The sequence below is a fragment of the Vigna radiata genome, chromosome 7 (genome assembly GCF_000741045.1).
Source record: "Vigna radiata var. radiata cultivar VC1973A chromosome 7, Vradiata_ver6, whole genome shotgun sequence".
Classification (NCBI taxonomy): domain Eukaryota; kingdom Viridiplantae; phylum Streptophyta; class Magnoliopsida; order Fabales; family Fabaceae; genus Vigna; species Vigna radiata.
The window spans coordinates 30110951-30125547 of record NC_028357.1 but is presented as its reverse complement, the minus strand read 5'-3'; the positions used below and the strand labels follow the sequence as shown (position 1 = coordinate 30125547).

Below are 14597 nucleotides of genomic sequence, written 5' to 3'. Positions count from 1 at the left end.
TTTAATAATCAATATCATGATTTTTTAATGGAAACTAATTAAAAAAATAGTTTATAAGCATTTTATTCATGAAATCGTGTATGGGAAATGCCGCTGCTCCTCCATCCAACAACAAAAGTTCGACTTTTATTTTTCGTCAAAAGCTGTGTAAACGCACTTTTTTTTCTTTGCGTCAAACAAAATTAGCCTGCAAACCTTTTTTATAAATTAAAAAGACCATAAATTATTATTTTTCTTAAATTCAGTTGAACTGATCTGACTCAAATCCTTAACTATTTTCCAAACAAACACGATGAAGTAGCGTTTCCAACTTTACAACAGTTGAGACACGAACAGCGTGAATTTCTAAATTAAACAATATATTTTTCAAAAAAAAGTAACATATATATTTATTTATGTAAATAGATATGAAAGGTAATAAATATGCCATCATCACAAAGGTACATACAGAGCGTAAGACAGTATCTTTTCCTTTCTCGCTCTTTCTCTACATCTCCGCGTATCCCAAGTTTCTCTCTCTACCTCCTCCTCCAAACTCACTCGTATGCCCATTTTCTGAAAACGCTTTTCGAGAGGGTCAGTTTCCTTTCCATCTTTTCCGCAGTGCTTCGATTTGTGCTCATTTTTACTCTGTGAGGATTCCATTATTTTTGTTTTCCGAGTTTCTCTTGTTTTGATTTAGACGCCCCCTGTCTTTGATGGGGTTTATGGGAGGGGAAAAATGAAGAACAATGTGGGTTTCATGTTGTTGTGATTTTTCTTTTCTTTTGATGAACAATTAGGCTTGAGGGCTTTCTTTATTTCTTTCATTTTTGCTTTTTTTGACATATTGTTTGTTTGTTGATCTTCTTGACTCCTTTTTTACGCTGTGATTTCCAGATTATGCAAATAAAGTAATAAGTTTGGCTTGTGTCACGTGTCGATTGGATTATGTGATGTTGATTGTTCTCTAAGTTTTGAGGATTATTTCATCTTGCTTGTAATGGGATAAATCCGAATTCAAGTCAATTTTTTTATTTCTTGATTACTCAATATGTTTGTTATTTGCCCCTTTTGCTTCTTATGGTTCTAACTTGTTTTTGAAAAAGTCTTTGTCAATAATTACATAAATTATGTCTCTTTGTGACACCTGAGTTCATTGCCTTCTTTTGTTAATTATGAATTATTGCTTCTGACATAGAGTATTGGGACATTGTTTTAGTTTTCCCGTTATTTCTTTTAGTTTTTTTAATAACTTTTAGTTTTTTAGTTAATCTACCCTGCATTATTGTAGGGTTGAATTGTTTATTTATTATTATATATTGTGGTGTTTCAATTGGGTCGGAATGGTTAAGATGGTTTTGATGATATATATTTTAGGTAAGTTTGAGCGCTGGTCCTGTACCGTGCTTCCTTACCAGCATTTCATCCATAAATGGGCTGTTTCGTCTCTCGGCCTAGAAGAAAGTTTCCTGCACAGGAGAAGACAGTAACTCTTGCATCAGAAACTGCTTGTAAGTTGATCAACACTTCCAGAGAAATGATGCAAAGCTTATATTCTCGTACAATCATGTGACTTTTTCTTGAATTATAACTGTATTTCCTTATGAGGAGTTTCTTTTTGTGAATTTACTTTTGGCCTTGCACTCTTGCTTGACGAATCTCATAAGTATAATACTAATCATGAAAAAAAGCAGGTTGTAGTATTTTATCTGTAAGGGCTTGCTGTTATGATTGTATGTCTCCAGCGCCTGTGAGGTTTTGGGAATGGGAAAGATTGCAAATTTGTATCAAACGTTTATTGTTGAAAGTGGGCAAATGTAGAGCTCTAGAAACGGGCTATTCCCCTTGGTCATACCAAATCTTATTCAATCTTAATTTTGGCTACATTAAGATGAAAAGGCCATGCTCTGTCAATATTGCCGCATATGTGGGTATATAAATGTACGGCAATAATATAAATTTTAGTTATTCTGTATCTAGTGAAGTAAATCGAAGAAAATGTTGTTGGTCGCTTGCAAATAAAGAAGAACCTCTCATCTTCTCTGTTAAATTAGATTCCCAAAGTCTTCCATTAGTTTCGATCTTTCTGTCACTAACTTAAGCAGAAAAGCCTCTTTTTTCTTCCATTTGCTACAAACTTTTCTATTCTTTGAAACACGACTGTAAGTTTGCAAATTTAAGTAATGAAATTGGAGTGAGTTATCAGTTTATTTGTGTCATTGTATCAACTGAAATGGATGCAATAGTTGTCTTGGGGTCTGTTACCAGTCAATTATTTAGAACAATGTTTCCATCTAATGATGCATTTGGTATAAAATTGTTGCCTATTTCTCCATATTTAGATGTTCTAATTTATGTTCTAATTTAAACTTGTGTATATTTTTGGTTTTCCATTTCCCAGTTACTGTTAGTGAGGTTGAAGCACTGTATGAGCTTTTTAGGAGCATCAGCAGTTCTGTTATCGATGATGGACTGATAAGCAAGGTACTACGTAGTTTTTTTTTTTTTTTTTCATTTTCTATTTTCTGCGATAAGTTGTTTTATGAAGATTGGTAATTTTTATTGTTTGTATATGACATCTCTTGCAACGAGTATTTTGTCACGAGATATTTGGTCATATATTTGCATTTGTAATTTTGTCAAGAATTTAATTCGTGCTTAACTTCAGTTTGGGATATTCCGATTATTCAATTATGTGTAATATATAAGGATAAACGGTTGCTATTTTCTTAATGATGTTTCGAGGCATGAATGATCTGTAATAGAATATCACTTTTGTTAAGCTTTTCTTTCATATATTTGACAAAAAAAGCTTCATATATATTATTGTCCTAAGCCAACTTGTTCTCACATGGAATTCGGTGTCCATATTGTGGGCTTGGATAATCTTTCTTTGCAGGAAGAATTTCAATTGGCAATCTTCAAAAACAAGAAAAAGGAGAACATCTTTGCAACTCGGGTACTATAAACATCCTACTTATCCTGCTTTTGCTCTCTTGATAGCAGTAGTATGCTAGAATGGCTAATGTTTCTTGCAAGCATTTGTGGATGACCATAGGCTGTCAATAAGAAATCGTCGTTGTAATCTCTGGATCAGCAATTTGCAATAAAAGTAGGGTATTAAAGAAATTTTGTGTTTGTATTTGATCTTCTGAAAGAATCTCACTAGATTTACCTTTCAGCATATGCCTGTAACATTTATTGTGAACCATGTGCTTCCATCTAGTTTTTTATCAAATTTATGTATGAAGATTATATTTGATTATGTCAATGTCATTCTCTGGGCATCTCTATAAAGTAATTCTTCATTTGACTAGATTTCCATTGATACGGTCCGTGCAGATCTTTGATCTCTTTGATGTCAAGAAGAAGGGAGTCATTGACTTCGAAGACTTTGTTAGATCGCTCAATGTTTTCCATCCAAATGTGTCATTAGAAGACAAGATAGCCTGTAAGTTAATAGTCAAATCCTCAACCCAATTTATCCTAAATTCCTTACTGCGTGATCTAGCTATTCTGATACATTAGGTCGACTGGTACCTTGTTTCAGTTTCATTTAGGCTCTATGATTTGCGCAATACTGGCTTTATAGAGCGTTCAGAGGTAAGATGGTGATTTTTTATTCATCTGTCTTCATTGTAACTAAGTGCTCATTGCTACAAAACAAAATAAGTGCTAACCTACGCATAGATAAGGTCTTTGCTGCCATGTGATGATTTACATTTTGGTTTGGTGTACGTTGTCGTGGCATCCATTTACACCCTCTGCAGTACTCTCGTGTAATTTGAATGGGGTTATTCATTTTTTTTTTGTGGTTTCAGGTTAAAGAAATGTTAATTGCACTTCTTTATGAATCGGACATGAAGTTGGCAGATGATGTCATAGAAACAATTCTGAACAAGGTGACTTATGCCTATTATGGTATCTTGTCTGCATTATGGAAAAAAATATATTATATCGTTACCATGTTGTATGTTGTCTTTTTTTAGCATTAATTATCAGGAACTAAATAAAAGTCTTGAGCCTGTCATCGGATTTTTTTTTGTCTAGACTTTCTTGGAAGCTGACCTAAACGAAGATGGGAAAATAGACATGGAAGAGTGGACAAATTTTGTTGCTAAGAATCCATCACTATTAAAAATCATGACCCTACCTTATCTGAGGTATGTGCTGAATTAATTTTATGGTACATCTGAATTTACTTTCATACATATTTTTATATTCTGGGTATGCGATAATTTGTTAATCCTGAAAATGCAGGGACATAACAACTTCTTTCCCAAGTTTTATTTTTAACTCTAACGTGGATGAAGTTGCTGCATAAAGTACAAAGCTTTTAGGTTATGGGATTGGTGGGAAAATTGGATGTATTGTGTAAGAGTGAAATATAGGGAGCTTTATTTGATTAGTGAAGTTAGCCTTACTCGGTAAATTGTAAATGAAGTTGGCATTAAATTTTTCTAGTCACATTTCATGCTAGTGCTTGTTTGGAGAACCTTATTTTTTAATAGAGATGTTTGACAAGAGTTGCAACGAAAAAAACAACAGCTTGTGGAATCCAAAAGTTGTACAACTGTGTTTAGTACAGGTTGGAGGAACAACAAACTGAACTTAAAGATCTGTTTAGAAATTAGAATCAAATTCGTATGACTAGTAAAACCTTAATGAAATTATGAAGGGTAGCGTGACTTGACATTAATTTGGCGACAAAGGTTAATATTTTAACTGTCAATGATCAATTGGTCCGGTTTTTTCAATGAAAATTAACATAAATATAGTTTACAAATTTTAATATGCAATAGTAATTTAATACAAAAAGTAATAATCTTTTTAATTTATTAAAAATTTATAAAATATGCATATAAATAAGTCTGGAAAAAATAACGGGTAAAAGAGATTACAAATGGTAGAAAAAACAAAAACATAATTCTGCCGTGGTAAAAATCTGAAAAGAAAAGTAAAAGGAAATCGTGTTTAGTTAAAAATGAAAAATACGTCAGGATGATGCAGTTCCAAAATCAAGTATTGAAAAAATTTATATGGTATTTTTATTTTACTATTTGATGAAAAATGGAAAGCAAAGGGACAGAATAAATTTTGATAAGACAGAATGACCTCAACTGCCGATGGTGTGTCTGGTTGGTTTCCTTTCATGAAGAGTCAAACTAAATTGATATCATATTTGATTGACTTTAGATCCCACTTTGGTAAACTATGATTTAGGTGAAAAACAGCTTTTTGTACAAAGTATGGTATGAAGTTTTCAAATACATAATTAAAATTAAAATGGATAAACAAATGGACAGAGTTTATACCATAATCGTTTCGAGCATGGTTTTAACACTACAAAGTCATATATATTAATACTACAAAAGTCATATACATAAATACTACAAAGTCATAAACATTTCGAGCATGGTTTTGATACACAATTAAAGATGCTATTAAGAAAGTTAGTGCTGATTTGTTTCTTATTATAACTTCAGGTATGCTTATGTTTTTAGTTATGATAATTAAAACGATAAATAGATGATAGTTTTTCATCAAATACTTAAGTTTAAATTTAGCTCTAACAATTAGTATAAGAGTCATTATCATAATAAATTATAAAAGTGAGTTTTTCGATAGACTTATTTTTCATTATAACATTTTATATATTTGTAGCGTGTTTTCAAGATAAAATAATATTGATAATTAGATGGTTGGTTTTATTTTGTTTTAAGATATATTTTGATTTAAAATAATGATATTTAAATAAAACACGTATATATGTTTTAGAATAAGATATTGATACTTAGGTAACATTTTTTTAACGACATTTGAATATTATTTACGTGTCATTCTGTGATTGGTCCATAGTGATGTTTATGATTATTATTATTGATTATAGAATAATTTTGGACCAATTACAAAATAACACATAGATGATGTTCAAATATCGTCAAAAAAATGTTGACTAAGTATCGTTATCTTTAAAATATGACAAAAAAATGTTTTTTTATATTAGTGAAATCAATTTTACGTTAAAAAAAATGTTTTCAAAACACAGCGAAATGGGCTTTGTACGATTGGTCCAAAAGGCCTAAATGGACCTAGATAAAGAATTGGTGTTGGTCGCGAAACAGAAGACGGTAGTAGAGATGGAGCAGAAGAAAGAGACGACGAGGACGATGAGTGAGGAAGCGAAAGAGAGAATTTCAGAGAGACTGTCACGTTTGGAGAACCTTTACTTTCCGCGCGCGCTTGAATCCACTGTCTCTCTCCCTTCTCAACGCAAATCCATTTTCCACGATCTTCTCTCAAGAGACGTTGCTCTTTTCTTAGGTTTGTTAAGGCTCACCTCTCACTTTGTTACTTTTATTCGTTCAATTCATATATGCGTGTCTCGATTTTTCCTTGCTGTAATAAAATCTTAATTAAACCCTAACCTAGGTAAGAGACCAGATAATGAGTACCTTAATTGTATTTATTGTTGTGTTATGTGTAGAACGATACGGTTCCCAGCTTACGTGCAATGAACTTACTGAATTTGACGCGATGAAAGACGATTATGAGATTAATTGGCACATGAAGCGGTTGCGGAGCATAATGAGTCCGTCGGAGGAGGAGTTGAGGATGAGGACGGTGACGGTGAAGAACCGGAGGCGGGCTTATTTGGATAGATTGGTGTGCGGTGGGCACTACTTCTCTGAGGATGCCATGAGGGAGAGAGAGCCGTATCTGCATCATGAGTATGTGGGCAAGTTTCAGGACCAGAGCAGCAGAGGCATGGCAAGGCCGGGGGAGCGGTGGTCGGAGACTCTGATGAGAAGGTGTGAGGAAGCGGCGCTGGTTGCAAAAATTAGAGGGGAGCAGCAGAGGATGGGTGTGCCGGAAAGAGACTGGGTTGGTAATGAAATATTTCAAGAGGAGGAGGAGGAGGAGGAAGAAGAAGAAGAGGAGGAGGAGGAAGTGGATGAAGAGATAGGTGGTAGCAATGGACAGCCTGTAGAGGTACTACTCTTTAAACTATCAATCACGTGCTTATTTGTATTTTCTTCTGTTTTGACTAGTATATCAGTAATATCCTTGGAGAATTTGCTTTGTAATTGACCTCAATGGTGTTGTGTGGTTCGCATAATCATCCCACTTGGTTGGATAACAAGGCTATTGTTGTTCTTGTTCAATCGCATGTAAGTAAAAATAAGATGCAGAGGAAAATTACAAAGGAGAATATGGGTGTAAAAAGAATCCTCCTAAACGAGAGAACGAAACATTTAAAAATTAAATGAACCATACTATTGAGCAGCATAGGTTGTTCATTGCTAGAAAAAGTTAGCTTTGTTAATTCTACCAAAACCGTGAAGAGCTAATGATAATATTTATCTAGGGACTTACGGCACACTCAAATTGCCCTGAATGAGGAATTTATAAGGCAACCGGGCTGAACAATTTAAGAACAGTTGACTAGCAATTTCTCAACATGAACGAGACCCTCTTCTTTATAATATCATCATCTATCTATCTTGGATTGTATCGTCATAATAAGTAAACAACTATTTGTCACTGTCTTCTGAAGATACTGGATACACAGATTTAGACTGCACGTGTACAAATTCAGTTTACTAAGTTCATGAGCTATAAAGATCTTAGATCGTTGTGTTGTGTTTGATACCGAAGCCTGAACATTCTGTCTGTATACTTTTCCTTCCTTTTCCCCTCAGTGACTAGTGAGATTGTTATATCAGTTAAGTCTCTTTAGTTTGGTGCATGCTGGTTATTATCTTTTGGTCCAATGCTCTTGAGGATATGCCTAAATTTGTTTCACGCCACATTTAGAATTGATAATTGGCTTTTGCATATTCTGATTTTTATTTGATTTAAAACCCTGTACATCATCTTTACGCGAGAGAAATGACTCATGTTATTTAACTTTGTGTTGGTCTCTCTAAATAAGATGAATAGCGATCAATACATATACTTGTGCCAATTAGCAAATCATTTGGGCATTGAATGTAAAAAAATATTTTCTGATAATTTTTATTCATGATAGGTCCCAGGAAATTATAGAATAATTACATAGTAGTTCGAGAATTAGTCCAGTGGTGATAGTTGGAAGAGCAGGGGGCTTATAACCTAAACATATGGGTTAGGAGGGAGATTCAGATGGCTTTTCTACGTATTATGAGATTAATTAGATTCAACGTATGAGTAATGTATCAATTAAGTTGCAAGCAATTATTTTCTTCAGGCTATTTTTTCTTTGGATAAGGGGTTAGGGTATCTGTTGCACAATTTCCACCGCATGTCAGTATCTGGAATCCACTTCATGATACTATTTTCTTCATTTGATTTGACCCACGTAATTGTGAATTAGCTAACAAGGACTGATCTTATATGTAGTAACTCTGACTGTTCTTTTTATGATGGCCACTATTAGCATATGTCCAGTAATTATGGCAATCCATTGATAACACCGTGTATTGAAGACATTGAAGCAATGGATTTTTTGTTTTCGTTTGTTTTTGGATTATACCCCTACGCTATTATATTATATCTCTTAGTTGAATTCTTTGTTTTAAATAGTTTGACTAAGAATGAAACTGTGTATTGCTCTCGGATCCAATGCTCCTAATGGTTGTGGAAATGCGGAGTTTCGTGCCATATGACAGTTACTATATGTTTTGTGGAAGTGAATAATATTTTGTTATTTCGTACTGGCAGGGACACCATAATGGGGCTGATGTAAATCATGATTCCCTATCCAATCCGGACAGGGTTAGTTTGGAAGCAAGTGTATCTGCAGAAGAACTGGAAGACAGGATGGATCAATTCACCTATATTATGCAGCAGAAGTTTCTTTTAGGGGAAGATCAGGAGCATCTTGATTACTCTAAAATAGATAATGACGAGACCCTTGACGATCATTGGCAGAGGGAGGCCAATATTGATGCGGAGGAGAGATATTTTGCCGATGACTAAAATATGGCTTCATACTACCATACAATCTACCCTCTACTTAAATGAACTGCTCATCTGTATATTCTTAATATAAACGTCTCTTTAATTTTCTTCAATACGGCTGTCCTATGAAGCTTGGTATGGGTCGCCTCTTGCAATTCCCGCAATTTCTCACCATCTTTTGCATCGCCTTTGTGACTTAACAAAATCAATACTATATACTAATATTTATGCTAGAAACAATTAACATTTTATTCAATATTGTTAACATTTTTTTATGAAAGAGTTTAACTAGTGTCCACCATTATGGAACACTGATAACTTAACGTCTGATGTCTCAATGTCTAACAATTATCTCCCACTACCTGAAAATACAAATACAAACTATTATCATCAAAACCTAAAAGATGACAACCCAACATAATTTCTAGACAAAATGTTGCCTATTATAAACATTATAATTTACCACTGTGCACAGAAGACATAATTCTAACTTAAGAAAATAGAAACATGTTAGCCGTCCAGTGCATAATTCTTACCATCACCCTCATATCCAGAACTACCATGTTAAAATCATCAGTATTGCGACGAATAAATCAAATTAAAACCAGTTCACCTGTATAATATTTGGAGACGCAGGTGATGTATACGCTACCCGCATTAAAAGCTTTCGAAATTACAAATTCATTAATAGAGCTTGATGAAATATCCTTACTTACTGTACCAGTGCACTACACTCATACCAAAATCTATGGGTGGGCAAATGGAAACTAAAAACTAATTTGTTTAAATTGAATTTAAAATAGTTCAGACAAACTGAACTGTTTTTTGTTTTATGATACTAAATTGTACTGAATTATATATTGTACTAAACTACAATGTAAACTAGACTGAACTATTAATTGAACTGTAAATTGTACTAAACTATAATATAGACTGAACTAAACTATTAACTGAATTGTAAACTATAGTAATTTTAACCGAGTTATTAATTTTAAACTGAATTGTACTAATTTATATACTACACTAGTTTTAAAATCTGATTTTAACACTATCAAATAACAAAGTAACTTTAGATTATAATCTGAAATTGAACCATTTTAATTGCAAGTTTTGTAAAACAATTTCATTTATTTGGAATAAAAACTTTCTCAGTCATTGCAGCAAACCAATGATAAAAAGCATTATCACGCGTCCCTATTTTTTTTTTTTTTTACATTAAACAATCTCCCTTTAATGACACTATAAAGTAGAGTTTAAACTTAATTTATTTTACACTCTTAATCAATTAGAAAATACTACCTTGTACATTTTAATGTAATTATTATAAAAATTGAAAATATTTATTACAACATTATGTTTTACTAGAAAAAAATATATTTAATTTTTTTAAAACAATCTGATTTATTATTGAATATGTAATGAAAAAGTTAAAAGAATTATTTTAAATTATTTTTTTAAAGCATTCGTATATGCACACTAGAAAAACCTATATTATTTTCTTTTAAAACAATTTGATTTATTATTGAAAATGTAATGAAAAATTGAAAGAATTATTTTAAATTAATTTTTTAAAGCATTCGTGTATGCACTACGCATTAATTTTTTTCCCATAATTATTATATAACAATTTCACATTATAAACAACATATAAATCAAATCACGATAGACAATTTACATAATTATATTTTTAAACACAAAAAAGCTCTAGTATTGTAAAAACACAGTTAACTATAATTAATTAATTGAATCAAAAAAAATTTTAAGTTCAGTTTTTAGTTTTTAGTATAATATAATACAGTTATTATAATATAGTATAAATTAGTTATTTTTATCCGGCTTTACCTAAACTAAGGGTGAAGATGTCAATTCTTTAACATGACTGCTGTATAACTATCCTTGCGGATTTCAACAATGATTTCAAGGTGCACAGATTAATTTGAACACACAACACCTCCCAGCCAATTCCAAAGAGTAGTATTACCAGTGAACAACATTGATAGTAAATGTTTTATTAAGAATAACGCATTTTAGTAGAAGTTTTTTTTTTTTTAATTCTTAATTCTTACTATAATTCATTTCTAGCCCTTACAAACATATTATAATCTAATAATAAATTGGCATGCATGATAAAGTTATTGATTTTTACATTAATTATAGAAAAAACGGAAGCATATATTTAGTGGATATTTAGAAAAAAACATATATAGTTATGATTTTGTGAGAATAGTGAGTATAAAATGGGAGGTGGATGCAGTGGAGAGAGGAAGCGAAAAGAGGGGGAAGAAACATGGTGTAGATAGGAGACAGGGACGCAATAAAACAAAGAGAGGGCCCCTGGGAAGAATAGAGAAGAGAGAGAAGTTTCTAAAAATGAGATTGTGAAGGATCTTTCTGGTATATTTAATTAATGAAAGAATGAAAGAGAAGGCATAGATTAATTAGACTAGAGAAAGGAGATCGGAGAAGAGAAAAGAGGAGGGTATGAATGATTACAAAGGAAGAGAAGGAGAAATTGTTGTTGTTCGGAAGCGAATCAAAGATAAGACGCAGCATCATCAACAACAACAACATAATCACCGACAACCCAGTCCTTCCACTGCAAGGCCACCCCAGTTTCACCGTCGCTCCGTCTCCCTCCCTAACAATCAACACGGTTTTCTCTTTCTCTTTTTCCTTCTTTCTTTCCTTTATTCTACAAACACAATTCATTTTCTCCAATCTTCTTCCATGCCGCATCATCTCAACATTCATTCTTCTTCCTCAAAATGAAATTGAATGGGAGGCTTTCGGAAGCCCAGGCCACAAAGAAACTCTATTACTTCATTTAAAGCACCAATTAAAAACTTTAAGGGAGTTGAATTTTTAAAATTTATTACACTAATTATTTATAATTTTATAAAGAAAAAACAAGATATACATTTTTCATATATTTTTTTATTCTTTTATTTAAATTCTATTGGGATATTATTTTTTTAATAATCATAGCTAACGAGAGATTTCTTAGGTGATATCAAAATGTTTCTGGGTGATAACACTTTTTTATATTCATTATTATTTTCAATTGATATTAACGCTTCGATTATAATTGGTTGTATCATGACTTTTTACTAGTGTTATTTAGACCATTTTCTAGTTGATATATAATAGTGGTTATTTTTTATACATTATTGGATTTATTTACCTGCACTGTCATTTCTCGATTCATCTTACCATTTTCAATTGAAGTTTGTTTACTCTAATATTGTCAAAAATAAAATAAAATCTAGAGTTGGCTGGGATTTTATCCATCTAATGTTGACTAAAAATATATAATGACCTTTTTTAAATTAGTTGGAAAGAATTTCAGTAGACATCATTAAAGAAATTGACAAAAAAATCAGCATCAGTCGAAAACAACCTCGATTGATATTAATCAAGAAAAAAACATTATATAAACTAAAGAATCTTAGCAAATTTTAACCAAAGCTAACATCGACTAAAAAAACACCATATTTTAAAATATTGAATATTATTAACTAATAAAATGAATTTTATACTTAGTAATAATTAAAATACTTCGTTTAAACAAGAAAATTGAAATTGAATAAATATGAATTGTTTTATCTAAAGAAAATATTAAAATAATTTAAAAGGAAAGAAATTTAAATTTAGTATATTTGGTTTTCTGCATCTTTTTCAAAACTGTATGTTCTGTAAGATAAAAAGTAAAAGGAAACTGTATGTTCTGAAATGGACCTATTGTCTGCATGGCAATGTTATGGATTTAATTGCAATAGTTCCTTATTTTTTACGTGTATTGGATGCAGAGGAATCTGAAACAGATAACGAAGGATCTGAAGTTAGTGTTTCAGAAGGGGATGACTCATGCTGGATCTCATGGTTTTGCAATTTGAAAGGAAACGAGTTCTTGTGTGAAGTCGATGATGATTTTGTGCAAGACGATTTCAACCTCTGTGGATTAAGCAGTCAAGTGCCTTACTATGATTATGCATTGGATTTAATTTTGGATGTTGAGCCTTCCCACGGTAGGCATATTTTTTTCTTCAATTCATTTTTTGTGCGATGAAATTGAAAATAGTTTTTGCTACAACTGCATTCTGATTAAAGTAAGGCAAAAGCTTCCTCCATTGATAACCTCTTTGGTATTTGCTTGATTGACTGATAGTGTGGTTTGTGGAATTATTAGGAGAAATGTTCACAGAGGAACAGAATGAGTTAATTGAATCTGCAGCGGAGATGCTTTATGGTCTGATTCATGCCAGGTACATTTTGACAAGCAAAGGAATGGCTGCAATGGTATGATTTCCTAGTTAGTTACCCTGTTTTTTGATGTTTTATTGTGGAAAAAGATGGCTCTGATGAATGGCATTGTGATAATCTACAGCTTCACAAGTTCAAAAACTTGGACTTTGGCAGATGTCCAAGAGTTTACTGCTCTGGACAACCCTGCCTTCCAGTTGGGCAGTCAGATATTCCTAGGTCAAGTAATGTAAAAATATTTTGCCCTAAGTGCGAAGACACTTATTACCCAAAGTCCAAGTATCAAGGTAGTATCCTTTGTTGAACTTGTGTGTGAACTATTCATCTTCTCTTGTCAAAGTTTATATTTTGTTATTCTTCCATCTATATATACAGTTGTGTGTTTTGGCATGTGATTGTTCAATTGTTGGGGGAATAATATCCCCCATTTCATATGAAAATTTCCTGAACTGTATCTAGACATGGATGGAGCTTATTTTGGAGCTACATTTCCCCACCTCTTTCTGATGACTTACGGGAATCTGAAGCCACAAAAGCCATCACAGAACTATGTACCAAGAGTTTTTGGTTTCAAAGTTCACAAGTCCTGAAGCTGGGTGGAATTTCAAGCTTTCAAACTATGTACCAAGAGTTTTCCCTTTGTTGTATTTCCTTAAAATGCAGTGGATTTTGAGTTTCTGAAATGAGTATAGTCTAGATATACGTTTCTGTAAACTGTAAAGATATATGCAGGCACCTACAACAAGGCAGCTAGAGCTTAATTTTTCTTTCAGTTTTAAATTCAATCTGCCTTTGTAAAGATTTTTCTGATAGAATTCTAGATCAAGTACTCCAATGCACTTTCTTATCAAATGTATTCATATCGTTTACTTATGAAATTTATTGCTGCTTCTTGCTACCTTCCTTTCATTTTCATATTGCTCTCTCCTCATCGAATTATCCATTTTATCTCTAATTTTTCTCTCTTTTGTTCCTATTTTTCTTATTTCATATTGCTTTTCATATTACTATGCCCTTGCTTATTTCTGTAACTTTTACTTAATATTTTTATCAGTGGACACATTAATGCATTTGTGCTTCAGAATTTGATATTTTCAAGTCCATCTATTCAAATTTAAAGGTTAATTTTGATACTCCTAAGAATGTCAAAGTATTTTAGATCATGGATCTTAATTTACTTTTTGTTAATTTCATTTTACCTCAATTTTTAAGATCTCTTTACTATTTTCTTTAATCAATTCATTCACTTAGGACTAGAGGTGTCAATTTAACCCATGGTTTCAAGACTAGCCCCAACCCACTATTGAAAAAGTCCTATTTTAAGAAGCCCCTTAAGTAGGGGGTCAGAAAAAAGCCCCAACCCCCAAAACCCCCTCTCAAGTGGGTTAGGGTCAGGGTTAAAGTGGGTTTAG

The 14597-nt window shown here is 32.3% G+C and overlaps 3 protein-coding genes across 5 annotated transcripts; all 3 read left to right on the top strand.

The window, feature by feature from the left end:
- The first annotated feature begins 431 nt into the window (after window positions 1-431).
- LOC106765459 (calcineurin B-like protein 9) lies at window positions 432-4524 on the top strand. 2 transcript variants are annotated; one of them, XM_014650092.2, is made up of 9 exons: window positions 432-576; window positions 1360-1493; window positions 2384-2466; window positions 2882-2941; window positions 3325-3433; window positions 3533-3585; window positions 3804-3884; window positions 4033-4145; window positions 4243-4524. In XM_014650092.2, exons 2-9 carry the CDS (start codon window positions 1415-1417, stop codon window positions 4304-4306), a joined length of 642 nt encoding a protein of 213 aa, XP_014505578.1. In that variant the 5' UTR covers window positions 432-576; window positions 1360-1414; the 3' UTR covers window positions 4307-4524. The 2 variants fall into 2 exon arrangements, with proteins under 2 accessions (XP_014505578.1, XP_022639115.1); XM_022783394.1 differs by having other exon boundaries at window positions 438-632.
- A 1567-nt stretch (window positions 4525-6091) lies between these two features.
- On the top strand, window positions 6092-9080 carry LOC106766971 (coiled-coil domain-containing protein 97). Its single transcript, XM_014651773.2, has 3 exons — window positions 6092-6306; window positions 6470-6975; window positions 8686-9080. Exons 1-3 carry the CDS (start codon window positions 6123-6125, stop codon window positions 8941-8943), a joined length of 948 nt encoding a protein of 315 aa, XP_014507259.1. The 5' UTR covers window positions 6092-6122; the 3' UTR covers window positions 8944-9080.
- A 2054-nt stretch (window positions 9081-11134) lies between these two features.
- Window positions 11135-14083, top strand: LOC106765476 (putative casein kinase II subunit beta-4). Of its 2 annotated transcripts, none has more exons than XM_022783393.1 (5): window positions 11135-11578; window positions 12732-12950; window positions 13112-13221; window positions 13310-13472; window positions 13645-14083. In XM_022783393.1, the coding sequence occupies exons 1-5, from the start codon at window positions 11407-11409 to the stop codon at window positions 13773-13775; spliced, it is 795 nt and encodes a 264-aa protein (XP_022639114.1). In that variant the 5' UTR covers window positions 11135-11406; the 3' UTR covers window positions 13776-14083. The 2 variants fall into 2 exon arrangements, with proteins under 2 accessions (XP_022639114.1, XP_014505603.1); XM_014650117.2 differs by having other exon boundaries at window positions 11138-11578; window positions 13310-13475.
- The last annotated feature ends 514 nt before the right edge of the window (window positions 14084-14597 follow it).

Coding starts and splice junctions, on each gene's coding strand:
- LOC106765459 (XM_014650092.2), top strand. CDS start 1,415: ATGGGCTGTTTCGTCTCTCGGCCTAGAAGAAAGTTTCCTGCACAGGAG. Junction 2,467..2,881: donor ATGATGGACTGATAAGCAAG/GTACTACGTAGT, acceptor CTTTCTTTGCAG/GAAGAATTTCAATTGGCAAT. Junction 2,942..3,324: donor AGAACATCTTTGCAACTCGG/GTACTATAAACA, acceptor CGGTCCGTGCAG/ATCTTTGATCTCTTTGATGT.
- LOC106765476 (XM_014650117.2), top strand. CDS start 11,407: ATGAATGATTACAAAGGAAGAGAAGGAGAAATTGTTGTTGTTCGGAAG. Junction 11,579..12,731: donor CCTCCCTAACAATCAACACG/GTTTTCTCTTTC, acceptor TATTGGATGCAG/AGGAATCTGAAACAGATAAC. Junction 13,476..13,644: donor AAAGTCCAAGTATCAAGGTA/GTATCCTTTGTT, acceptor AACTGTATCTAG/ACATGGATGGAGCTTATTTT.
- LOC106766971 (XM_014651773.2), top strand. CDS start 6,123: ATGGAGCAGAAGAAAGAGACGACGAGGACGATGAGTGAGGAAGCGAAA. Junction 6,307..6,469: donor AGACGTTGCTCTTTTCTTAG/GTTTGTTAAGGC, acceptor TGTTATGTGTAG/AACGATACGGTTCCCAGCTT. Junction 6,976..8,685: donor GCAATGGACAGCCTGTAGAG/GTACTACTCTTT, acceptor TCGTACTGGCAG/GGACACCATAATGGGGCTGA.